The sequence below is a fragment of the Natator depressus genome, chromosome 26, assembly GCF_965152275.1.
Source record: "Natator depressus isolate rNatDep1 chromosome 26, rNatDep2.hap1, whole genome shotgun sequence".
Taxonomy (NCBI): domain Eukaryota; kingdom Metazoa; phylum Chordata; order Testudines; family Cheloniidae; genus Natator; species Natator depressus.
In genome coordinates this window covers 2,331,384-2,342,494 of record NC_134259.1, presented here as the reverse complement: position 1 = coordinate 2,342,494, position 11,111 = coordinate 2,331,384, and the positions used below count along the sequence as shown (strand labels likewise).

The 11,111-nt window shown below is 55.6% G+C and overlaps 1 protein-coding gene across 1 annotated transcript; it reads right to left on the bottom strand.

The window, feature by feature from the left end:
* Positions 1–1,210: 1,210 nt before the first annotated feature.
* GOT1L1 (glutamic-oxaloacetic transaminase 1 like 1) lies at positions 1,211–10,696 on the bottom strand. Its single transcript, XM_074939898.1, has 10 exons — positions 10,585–10,696; positions 9,082–9,263; positions 8,111–8,175; positions 7,364–7,491; positions 6,604–6,716; positions 6,367–6,459; positions 6,110–6,260; positions 5,307–5,472; positions 4,305–4,447; positions 1,211–1,496 (listed from the first exon to the last, which is right to left on the bottom strand). The coding sequence occupies exons 1-10, from the start codon at positions 10,694–10,696 to the stop codon at positions 1,321–1,323; spliced, it is 1,329 nt and encodes a 442-aa protein (XP_074795999.1). The 3' UTR covers positions 1,211–1,320.
* Positions 10,697–11,111: the final 415 nt, after the last annotated feature.

The window sequence follows — 11,111 nt, the reverse complement described above, 5'->3', positions numbered from 1 at the left end:
AATTGCAAACACAGCAGGGAGGAGCAGAGCATCCTTTGCTTTTCGTTCTCCTAGTGGTGCTTCCTGATTAGCAGCACCTGGTAATTCTCGATTGCTGCTCAGGGGGTCGATCTGAATCTACCGGTCTCTCTCGTGGCATATTCTGCCCAGGGCTTGTGAGCGACACTCTGTGCTGGTGGAGGGAGCTGGGCTAGCAGCTCCTGGAGGCTGAAGCCACAGAACACAGGCAGAGGAAGAGCAGGTATAATCCATGCTAGGGGAGCGTGGGCCTTTGCCCCGCCAAGGTGAGAGGTTAATGAGCACTGAGCTAGAGGACCCACGGCTCGGGGCGGGCTCTGAGGGGCATTCAGCCTCCTTGGAGCCGTGCTCTATGACGATGGGTGGGAGACACAACCTTTAGCTAGCAAGGGACAGAGAGCACTCGTTCACGGAGCAACCTCCTGGCCAAGCGGGTCATCAGAAACCCCACCTACAGCGAGAGTTTGTCCCCCTCGCTGAGACGCTCTATGGGCTGGATGAGGGGGCTAATGAAAACGCCTGCTGCAGGGCATGGGTACGGCTGAGGAGTCTGCAGAAAAGGCCAGCTCTCAGGGCTCATCTGGTCTCACCCGCAAGTCCATCCAGCCGCACTCTCTGAACAGCTGGGGCCTGGGTGGGAGGCCAGGCGGCTTCCTGAGGAGCCAGTCTCTGTGCTGCCTGCACTAATCACAAGGCATCGGCACTTCCAAGCAAGACATTCCTCAAGGCTAATAACCCTGTCCAGCAGGGATTGCTACCCTTTGGAGTGTGGCTGGAAGTGCCTGAATTCCCTCTCCTCTCCTGTGCATCCGCCTTTTCATCACAGGGCTGGCTCCGTGCTTTTCGCCAGCTGACTGGGCAGGGGAAGCAGAGATTCATTTTAGTTTGGGGATTAGCATGGGGGGCTGCAGTGAACAAAGGGAGAAAATTATTCAGGTGCAGGTGGGCAGAGCCACCCAGGGAGCCCGAGCACAAGAGGAGGGATGTCGTAACAAACCAGCCCCTCATTACACCCGCACACCGACCCAGCGTGCAGGGCCCGGGCTCTCTTCTCAGGCCTGGGACTGGGTAAGTCACTTCCCGTCTCAGTGCCTCTGGTCCCCCCGTGCCGCTCACTGTATTCATGCCTGGGAAGTGCTCTGAGGGGCGGGGGCAGAAGGGCTGGAATAAGGCAAAGAGCCGATATTCTCCCTATTGTCTTTATTCAGTCAGCGCTCTGTGCTCCCGGGGCTGTCTGTGCACCAAGCGCCTTCAGTACCCACAGTACCGAAAAGCCCCGTGGCTGTGTGAGGCACGATGCTCTCACTCCATCTCTGCCCAGCTCAGGCCTTGCGCCCTGCCCGCCCTGCCGCTTACGGCCTCGTTGATGCCCTGGGCCACGTAATCCAGGTTGTGCGAGTTGATGCTGCAGACACTGACCTGGCCGTTCCCGAGAAGATAGATGTGTTTGTACTTCTCTAGGAAAGCCACCTGGGACGCTAGCAGAAGACACAAGCCTCATTAGTCACCTACGATCCCGAACCAAAAGCTGGGGTGTGGCCGAGTGATCTAAGAACAGGCCGGGAGACAGGAGTCAAGGGGTTCTAGGCAAGTCCCGGTGCCTCAGTTTCCCTTTCCGTTAAATGGGACTAGAAATACTGCCCTCCCTCCCAGGTCATGGAGAGAGAGTCTGGGCAGGGTCATTGCAGATGCAAGGCACTAGCCGCACTATCAGTGCTGAGCGGTGTTATGTGTCAGCTGCAAGAAATAAACGTAGAGAAATCAATATACCTAATAGGGAACAATGCTGCCACATCCCTCCAATCATTCCGTAGGTGTTTCCTAGCCACTAGCCATCCCAGCCTAGGCATTTCGCTCCCCCTGGGGGCTGGAAGCCTTTGGCGAGCGCCCCCGGCCAATAAGCAAGTAAAGAACATCACTCTGACAGCTGAGCCAGCTGTCATCTCTACTGGGGGAAAAGGCCAGGCGAAATGCCCTGGCTATGTATCACCAGGGATGGCGTAACACCACTGCTTTACCCTGCCACCGCCCCCAAACGTCTCCCATGTGCACCCGTCCGGAAGGGTCCATGTTTTGGAGAGTCTCTTCCTGCTTAGGGAGGGTTTTGGTTGGCCTCCACCTGGCCCCCCTGCAGCGGCCATGGTCTCACTGCCATGAGTAGGGAGAAGCCACCGAGACCAGGCATTGTCCTGAGGAACTCGTGCCAGCTGAAACCCAGAGCCAAGGCTGGGTAGAGGTTTGGCCAAAGCCCTCCTCTCCCCAGCTTCCCCCCGGCTGCAGGGCCCTCCCTGCAAGCCCTCCTGGCTACAGCGAAGGTTTTTCGACACAGCAATGATAATGGTGAGCACATACGTTTGCTTGTTATTCATTTGTCCTGCAGGGGTGCCCACCTGCCCCAGTCAGGATCAGGCCCCACCGGTGTTGGGTGCTGCCCAGACACACGGAGAGACACAGTCCCTGCCAGGCTGATCTCACACTCTAACAGCAGCGCATTTCCTTGGAGTGCTTTGCAAATATTAATGAATGCTGAAGTCTCCTATCCTGCTGGATGAGACGTGATGGCTGCTTTACAAAGGCGGGTATTCAGTGGTATTATCCCATGTTTACGGATGGGGACACTGAGGAAGGCAGGTTTCCCTTTGGAAGGTATTTGGGAAGTACTAAGTATAAGCAGCAGCAAAAAGAGGAGACAGCCCTGGGCGTTGAAGTCTTCTATCCAAAGAGCACCATAGCATGGGCACAATCCCCCCAACACACAGACCCTCACCTGCCGGTATGCATTAGTCCTGCCCTGGAGGGAAGAGGTGGGGAAGGATTGTCCAGTGATTAGGGCACTAGCCTAGGACTTAGAAGACCGAGATCCAATTCTCTGCTCTGCCACAGATTTCATGTTTGACCCTGGGCAAGTCACTAAGTCTCTCTGGGCCTCAGCTCCCTTCTGTAATAGGGATGGCAGCACTGCCCTGCCTCCCAGAGGGGCTGGGAGGACAAACACATGACAGGTTGGGAGGCACTCAGATACTGTGGTGATGGGGCCATACAAGTGCCTGGAGAGAGGAGGGCTTTTAAACTCTGCTGCGTGCTTCCAGCTGGCTTTGGAATATTGTACCAGCACGAGAAAGGCTCTTGTGCCTGGACTCCTGCCCTGCCCAGCACAGGACTCCTGGCCCCAGCCTGACGAGGCTCTGACAAGTGACCACAGCAGGATGCCGAAGCTCCCAACGTTTGAAGCCTGGCTATGGTGAACATGGATCCCCACGCCCAGCTCATACCAGCCCTGCAGAGCCGAGGGCTCAGCTCAAAAGGGATCTGTGTAGTCCATCAGTTCAACGACGACGTTTTCATGCTCTCTCTTTTGTGGATTCTGGAGTCCAAAGCGTGACGCGCGTGCTTGTGAGCAGATCGGGCAGACAAAGTCATTGGTGAGCGTCTTGGTAGCTGTAGCCATAAGTGAGACGCTTTCCCCTTGCAGCTAACAATTGGTGACTTCTGTCCTCTTCAAAGGCTTGGAAAGCTCTGAGTGCTGTGTGTGGCCAGCCTGATCTACTTAACGCAGCCTTCTCAAGATCATCCGGTTTTATTGCTGTTCTTGGAGAGAGATGTGCAGGAATGACGTGTACGTGAGGTGAATTAAAATGGGAGAGTCATTGCACTGGGACCATCCCATTCTCTCGGCTGATGAAGTGTGGCTCAGTGGACAAAGACTGTTAGAGCTGGAGGCTGCTTTAGCTGCAGTGGATAGCCAGGACTTCTGCAGTGCCCCATTTCCCCCTCCACAGGATGTTGCTTTTCAAGCCATTGGACCAATATATAGTCTCCTTCCCCTTGGCTACCAGAACAGTCTTTGTATGCTTGGGAGGGCAATCCCTAAATCGCCGTCAGTTTCCACACTGCCGGTTACCCTCCCCTGGCTTAGCCCACCCGCCAAGGCAGTTTACCGGGGTCTGGCCGCTGTCGCATGCTTACAACTCCTCAGAGCCACAGGGGAGAGCTGGGTGTCCAGTGAGGACCAGAGAGGAAAAGAACCACTCAAGGAGTGCGGCAGTTCAAATCACTCAAAGGTGCTACCTCTCCCATACACCCGCAATGAAAAGGTGACAGAAGGGCAAAGGATGGACTGACTCATGCCCCACCAGGAGCAAGGACAGGCTGCTGCCCAGCCTCTGAGGATGAAAGGCCGTTCCCAGCGCCCTGGCTCACTGCCACAGCAGGGAATGGAGGAGCGCAAGGTTCACCCAGTTGCCCAGGACTCTGGCGGCGCGGAGGAGGGGCAGGCGGGTACTTACGGAGCAGCCCAGTGAAGCTGCGTGTCCCTGACTGGGCCGTGAGGTGCTCCCAGCAGCCAGGCGTACCCAGAATCCGCAGCTTCTCCTTCAGCTTCTCCCGGATCAGCATGATCCTCTCCGCCAGTGTCTGGAGACTCTGCTTCCTGCAGGGTGCAGCGGGAGGATTACAGGGTTACTTTCCCTTCCAAGGGGCTAATGGCTTCACTGGGCTGGGCGGGGGGAGGGGGGGGGGTTCTGATCTCCCCAACCCAGCTCACACGACCTGTCCGGGTCTGGTGAGGCAGGTCCTGGCTGCTCTGGGTAGACAGCAATGATCACATGGCCCTTTCAGTCGCAGAAGGGGTTTGTCACAGGGTGACTGGCCCCTGCAAGAAAGGAAGCAGGGTTCAGTGCACCCAGACTGATTACCTGCAGCCCAATGGGGCTTAAGGAAGGCACCTGGGTCTTATAAAGGGAGAGACAGCTGCAGAGGAGGGGGCATCTGCCTGCAGACCCTGCAGGAAGTAAGAAGGCCCCTGGAGGGCCTTGTGGCAGCAGGGAGAAGGTGCCAGCAGGGAAGGTCGGGCTTGAAGCACAAGATGGTGGAAGGAAGGCAGACACTCCGGGCGGAGGGGCTGCCCAGGTGGGCACTGGGATGAAAGTATGAGTTCTATTTTGAAAGACTTTGTGCAGGATGTAATAAACTGGACCCCAGAATATCTGAACTGTGTGGGCTTTTTAAGGGAGCCTGAGTGAAGGGGAAACTGAGGCAGATTTCATCAGCACCATACTTGGCCAGAGGGGGTGATATAGGTCAGGCATTCCCTTAGAGGGGTTTTCCTCCCAGTGTCTCCTCCCCCCGCACCCCAGAGCTGGCTGCAATTTGCAAAGCACCTTAGGCTGCTCCAGAATGAAAGGGGCCCTGGGCCTGCCTAAGGCTGTAACCCTAGTGTCCTGCTGGAAAGCATGAACTACGTGTGAATTATCTGGCCTGGTGCAGCAGTCGCTCCCTCTCCCCCTTACCACTTGCTCATCAGGGCTGGGTTGTTCAGCACCGTGGCGATGACCCGGGCTCCCAAATTAGCAGGAGTGTACCACATCCCCATCACTAGCTTCTGCAGCTGGGAGCGGATTCCCAGCAGCGTCTCGTTGTCCCTCACCACCACGATCAGGTTCCCCACCCGCTCATCTGCCCAGGTGACAAGAGCAGCGTGGCAGATAGGACGTGCCCCCCCCCCATGCAAAGGGCCCCTCCCTGTCCCCAGAGCCAGCCCTACCCTAGGCTCTGCCCTTCCCAGCCCCAGCCCCCTCCAGCCCGTGGACCGCCCCCCAGCCCACACACACCACCCCTGCTGTGGGAAGGGAGCCAGTTCATTCAGTTTTGCTCTCTGAGTCTCCAGGTGTCCTTTCCACTGCCTGCAGTGACACCTAGTGCCTGTTCGGGGGTCCAGCATTGTCTTAGGGCAGGTACCCAACTACCCGGGCTTCAGCCAGCCGGGGTATGTCGCCATCCGCTGCCATTCACCCTCCCGGCTGCGTTGTAGCCACGTCCTTAGAACCGAACAAGGCTGGCCCTTGTCTCACAGGAGCCCCTGCTGGCATCACCCTGAGGGGCAGGAGACGCGAGCCAGCCGGGACCATCCTGTATTCCTGAGCCCCGGCCTCAGAGAGCTCTTAGCAGGCACCTGAGGCCACACGGGGAGAGTGGCGGGGAGAAGCCGCCCAAATTAAACACCCTGCTTCAGAAAGTCAAGGCTTCCCCTCCGACTCCCATCCCGGCTCTCCCCCGGACCCTCTGCGTGTGCGGCTGTGAGCCCAGGACTCACTGTATAAGCCGAAGGTTTTCGAGAAGGATTGGGCACAGAAGAGCTCAAACCCTTGGGCCACAAAGTGTCGCAAAGCCCAGGCGTCTCTGTCCAGGTCTCCGGAGGCCAGCCCCTGAGCTGGGACGTCAAAGAAGGGGAAGAGGCGCTTCCTCTGGGGACACAGTGGGGAACGGAGCACACGGTGAGACTCTGTCCAGCGTGGCAGGCAGGGCCAGTGGCAGCAGGAGCTGGAGAAAAGCCCCTGCTCTCAGACTTACCCGCATGACCCTGGCAACTTCTTCCCACTGCTTGGGAGTCAGGCCGGTTTCCTCGGGAGCATGCAGCAAAACTATGGAGCAGTCCGGGGCACTCTGAAAGCAAGAGAGAGCCTGAGCTGCCAGCATGGGCTGCCTGCTGTTGGTAGTCAGGCCGGGCAGCCACTGAGCAGCTGCGAGATGTGAATAGACTTGGGTTTAGGGCGAGAGGCACCTGCAAAGCTCCAGCCAGCTTCATACCTCCAGCACCTCCAGGAAGTCTTCTATGGCTACAGCCAGCCTCACAGTGTCCCAGTAATGGTATGGCCGGAGCTCTGTAAAGCCGGCATCTTGGAATATACACCGGAGGCTGTCTGTGGGGACAGAAACCGGGCAGGTGGGCAGGGGTGTAGAGGACAGGATTGGGTACTAGCCCTGGAAATAGTTTATGAGCTCTCTCGTGGTGCTCACTGTAGTCCAAGAGTTAGAAGCTGTTATCCGGGACCCAGCGGTGCCCCTGTGATTTCTTCATAGCATCGTTCTCATGTGAAGAGCTAACACCCCCAGGGACTTCATTCAAACTGCTGGTGAGCAAGGCGGAGAAAAGCAATAGCTGTGGGAAAAGTGTGGGGAACCCAGCCAAATTCCTAATGCTGAGCAGGATTCCTGTACGCACCAAAATATCGCCTGCTCCCAGGCTTAAAACAGATGGGAGAGGAGTGCCCCTTGGGGATCATCCGAGCTACACACTGCGTCTCAGGGGTTACAACCACCAGCAGGCTCAGCAGAGAGGCTGAACGTTAAACGAGGCATGGGACTGTCCTCGCTGCACCTGGTCGTTAGATCGTTAGACACGCTGAGAGTTCTGTTGAGTTTCAGAGCTGCTGTTGCACAGTTAAACGCCGTTTGGTTTTCCTTTGTAACACGACCACCCTGTGCTCACCCTGTTACCGAACTGGCCTTTCCCACGTATCACATATAGAGCAATACTGGAACCAGGGCTCAAGCATACATCACTTACCCCACTGCGGCAAGGCAATATAAACTGCTATGGGACTCGGGCTACTTCTATTGTACCAGCGCCGGAGGAATTCGGCTCCAATTCGAACAGCTCCCGTCCCTCCTACTGTGTGAATGCCATCTGCCTGACTTACATGGAGACAAGAGCATCATCTATTACATCACCGGCCTGTTAGACCAAATGTCTCAGGGCTGCTGCATCTCTAGTAAACTAGAACACGATCCCCCCGGAACAAGGCATTACTGGAAATACCTGCGAGAGACACGCTCTAATGACACCACCTGAGGGCATGCAGGCTGCGCAGGGCTTTGAAGAATATCCCTTCGTACATGGGCCCCCTGTCCCACGCATTCAAACTAGCCGACTCTGGACCCTAGCACCACCTCATGCAGGACATAGAACCATGCTTCTGCAATTCGACAGGGACAATGTACATCCTCCGCCAGGAAGCCAAACTAGACAGAAAAGCCCTACCCTGGCTGGCAGCTTCTGTCCTTAGAGCATCTCTTGCACCGAGGACCCCTCACAAAGGATGCAGACAGCAGAAAGGGGTGGGGGGGGGGAAATAGTTTCACAAAAATTGCCATGATTTTCAATGTTGTTTTTCGTCTCAGTTGGAGGGAGATTTTCCAATCAGAACTGGTTTTGTAGGAAACTGTGTGGTTTTCCAGTTGTGTCAATGGGCCTAGAGTCTAGGAGAGGTGTTTTTAAAACTGTAGATAACTCAGAATAATCATTTTTACCCACCATTGAAACACAGAGACCTTTTCCTTAGCAATGTTGGCCTGGTTGTGCCTGAAAGCCCCATTGTGCTAGGTGACACACGAAGAAACCGTGAGAGAGAGACCCGCCTCTGCAGACCTTACAGTCAACACAGATACCGAAGAATTATTGGCCTATTTTACAGATGGGGAACTAAGGCAGAGAATGATGCAATAACTTTTCACAGGTAGTCTGTAACAGAGCTGGGAATCAAACCCAGGTCTCCCAAGGGCCAGGCCAGCACCACCACCAGAAGGCCAGCCTTCAAGGACAATAACTAACTAGACCACAGTTAGGAAGTGGACATTCTGTCCAACTGCACACTGGCACTCCTCTCTCCCCAGGTCTTACAAAAAGAGTGCCGGGGTCTTTAAAGTCCATGGAAAGCTGCCTGGAGATGACAGCACAGTGGATATTTTCCTGGAGGCAACTTGACTGTTGGCTAGACTAAGGGCTTAGGAATCAGGAAACTAACAGTTGTATTAAAGGGTTGCATCTGGGTTACCGGGGCTGGTGTCTGAGAGACGGGCACGCAGCTAATGGTGAGAACTGGCTATGCTCCCTGGTGGATTTGTTGCCCTGGTCTATGGTAGCTCCAGCCACATCTGCCATTGCCCAGTATAACCGCACCCGCTCTAGGGATCTGTATGGTTGTAACCATATTGGTTACTCACTGACACTTAGAGTGGTACAAAAGCTGTGTGTGGACTGGCCCTAGCAGAGGGGGGATGGGGCTAGATGGGGTAGGCTGGTTCCGAGAGGCTTGATGAAGTCGTCATAAGTTACCATGAGAATCACTGAGCAGGGGCTCAAAAGGTTTAAGGCATGGGGCCCATGGGGTTTGCCTGGCTGTAGAGGGTGGGGGAGAGCTGGGTGGTTTCTTTTGTGGGTGGGGTGGGGGGGTCTTTCCAAACTCAAAGATTTCAGCATCCAGCAGCAGCTTGCAGAGTCCATACCCTGTTCTCAATCACAGCACGACTCTCCCTGCCAAGCGCCAGCTCGGTAGCTGCCCTGGTGAACTCAGGGAACCCAAGCACCGGGAGGTACTCGTGGTCCAGGGTTGGGTCGTTGGCGATCTGCAGCAGGATCTGTCTCACGGTTGGGCAGATCCACGCTTTGCCAGTTTCAGACTGGCAGTCTGCAAGAAGAAAGAGCGGGCCAAGCTGTCCATGGGTGACAGGTGCCTCACCATCCCAGACACACATGGTTTGCTAGTTTTTTTTTTTAAATCCTTTCCTTTAAGTAAAATTCTACATGACCCGACTGCTGCTGGGAGGTGCGTGTCTGCAGCACTGCAGACTTGTGGCCTTTGCTTAGCCCCCGAGAAGGTACCCAGACAGCAGCAGTTCCAGCTTCTCCTTTTCCCACATATGCACTAGAGAATCTCAACCCCCAACCCACAGGTACCAGGATTTGTGAGCACTGGCATCCATGGCTCCTCTGACAATGGTTAATGCCTGATCACACTAGTGGCCAACCGGCAGTGACTACAGAGATAGCAGGACAAGGTACCCACAGCCAAAGACATGACCAGCAGCAGGTCCTCAGTGGCAGGACTCCGCAGGTCTACAAGCAATAACTTATTTCATTGCATTTTTAAGGGGGCTTTTTCTTTAACAAGAGAAAACCACCTGTGACTGCCCTACCTGCCAGAGACATTTGCAATCCTTACAGCATGGCCGGAATCAGACAAGGGGCTGTACAAGAAGTCACCTTCCTACACTGCCTCTCTGCCCCATCTGTACATGGGCTTCATCACTGCTGACTTCACTCTGTACTGCACAGCTGCAGGAGCGTGAGTTGGGGCCTATTTTAATTCATGCCTCCTCCTGATTGTCATTATGGCGGGTGATGGTGGCACAGGCAGAAGGGTGAAACCCCCGGGGAGGTTTTGTCATCTTGGTTGTTAATATACTGTGCATGAAATCCTGAACCCCATTAAAGTCAACAGCAAAACTCCCATTGATTTCAGCAGGGCCAGGATTTCACCCCTCTGTTCGGTAAAGCAAGCAAATGTGATCCAGCCACAGCAGAGAGAAAACAAACCCAGAATCCCATGGCAGGACCTAGCTGCAGCCCGTTAGAGCCGGAAATCTTACTCAGGGTCTGTCTACGCTGCAAGCTGGGGGTGTAATTCCTAGCTCTCAAGCTAACGTGTTAAAAAGAGAATGTGGCCACAGCAGCATGAGGGACTAGCTGCCCCAAGCATGTCCCCAGCTGAGATGAGGGGCAGCTCACCCCTGCTGCCAGTCACACTACTGTGCATGGCAGCTTGATCAGAGCTAGCATGGTTATGCCTCCTTAAGCCGGAATTTACAATGCCGTTGGAAGAGGCGTGGAGCTGTGAATGCTGACCACAGATCCATGGTTTAGGCTCCCCTGCAGTCAGATGACATTCTGTGCCCGGTGGGGAAAAGATTGCAGCCCAGAGTGTGTGGCAGCCAACCAGCAGGACCTACCCCAGTGGTCAAGGTACACCTTGTCTGGGGATGGATCCTCCCGGTAGGCATCCAGGAGCCGGTCCGCTTCCCTCATGAGCGGGACATCAAGGAAGAGAGAGAGAGCGGCCATGGCCCCACATCGGCAGGAGGACCCTGCAGGCTTCACGCTGATCCTTCGCTTGCACCCAAAGGGTCACTCAGCTGCCCCCAGGAGAACCCCAGGCTCTGCCTGCCCATGGAATGTTGGGACAGGAGTTGCCCAGGAAACAGCTGTTCCGAGTGGCCCCAGGCAGAACGGGTGCGATCCAGGAAGGTGCCTTGGTGCCGAAGTCCCACCGTTAGGTACCTCTGTGATCCACTGATCTGCTCGGCTGCTGCCTCAGCTCACTCAGCACCTATGTTTTTTCCTTGGGGCATGCACGCTGCTGCAGCCTGCTAGGCGCCAGACTCCTGCCTCCCACCCCAGCCCCAGCCCAAGTCACAAGCCAGGAAAGATGGGAGTTCGTCTGCCTATGTGGCATGCAGGGGCCCAATCCAGCAGGCAA

What these genes read in the sequence shown, in the direction of transcription:
- GOT1L1 (XM_074939898.1), bottom strand. Translation starts at nt 10,696, where the DNA reads ATGGCCGCTCTCTCTCTCTTCCTTGATGTCCCGCTCATGAGGGAAGCG. An exon ending in AAGTTGCCAGGGTCATGCGG is followed by an intron (nt 6,261 to 6,366) that starts GTAAGTCTGAGA and finishes CTGTGTCCCCAG; the next exon opens with AGGAAGCGCCTCTTCCCCTT. An exon ending in GAAAACCTTCGGCTTATACA is followed by an intron (nt 5,473 to 6,109) that starts GTGAGTCCTGGG and finishes TCACCTGGGCAG; the next exon opens with ATGAGCGGGTGGGGAACCTG.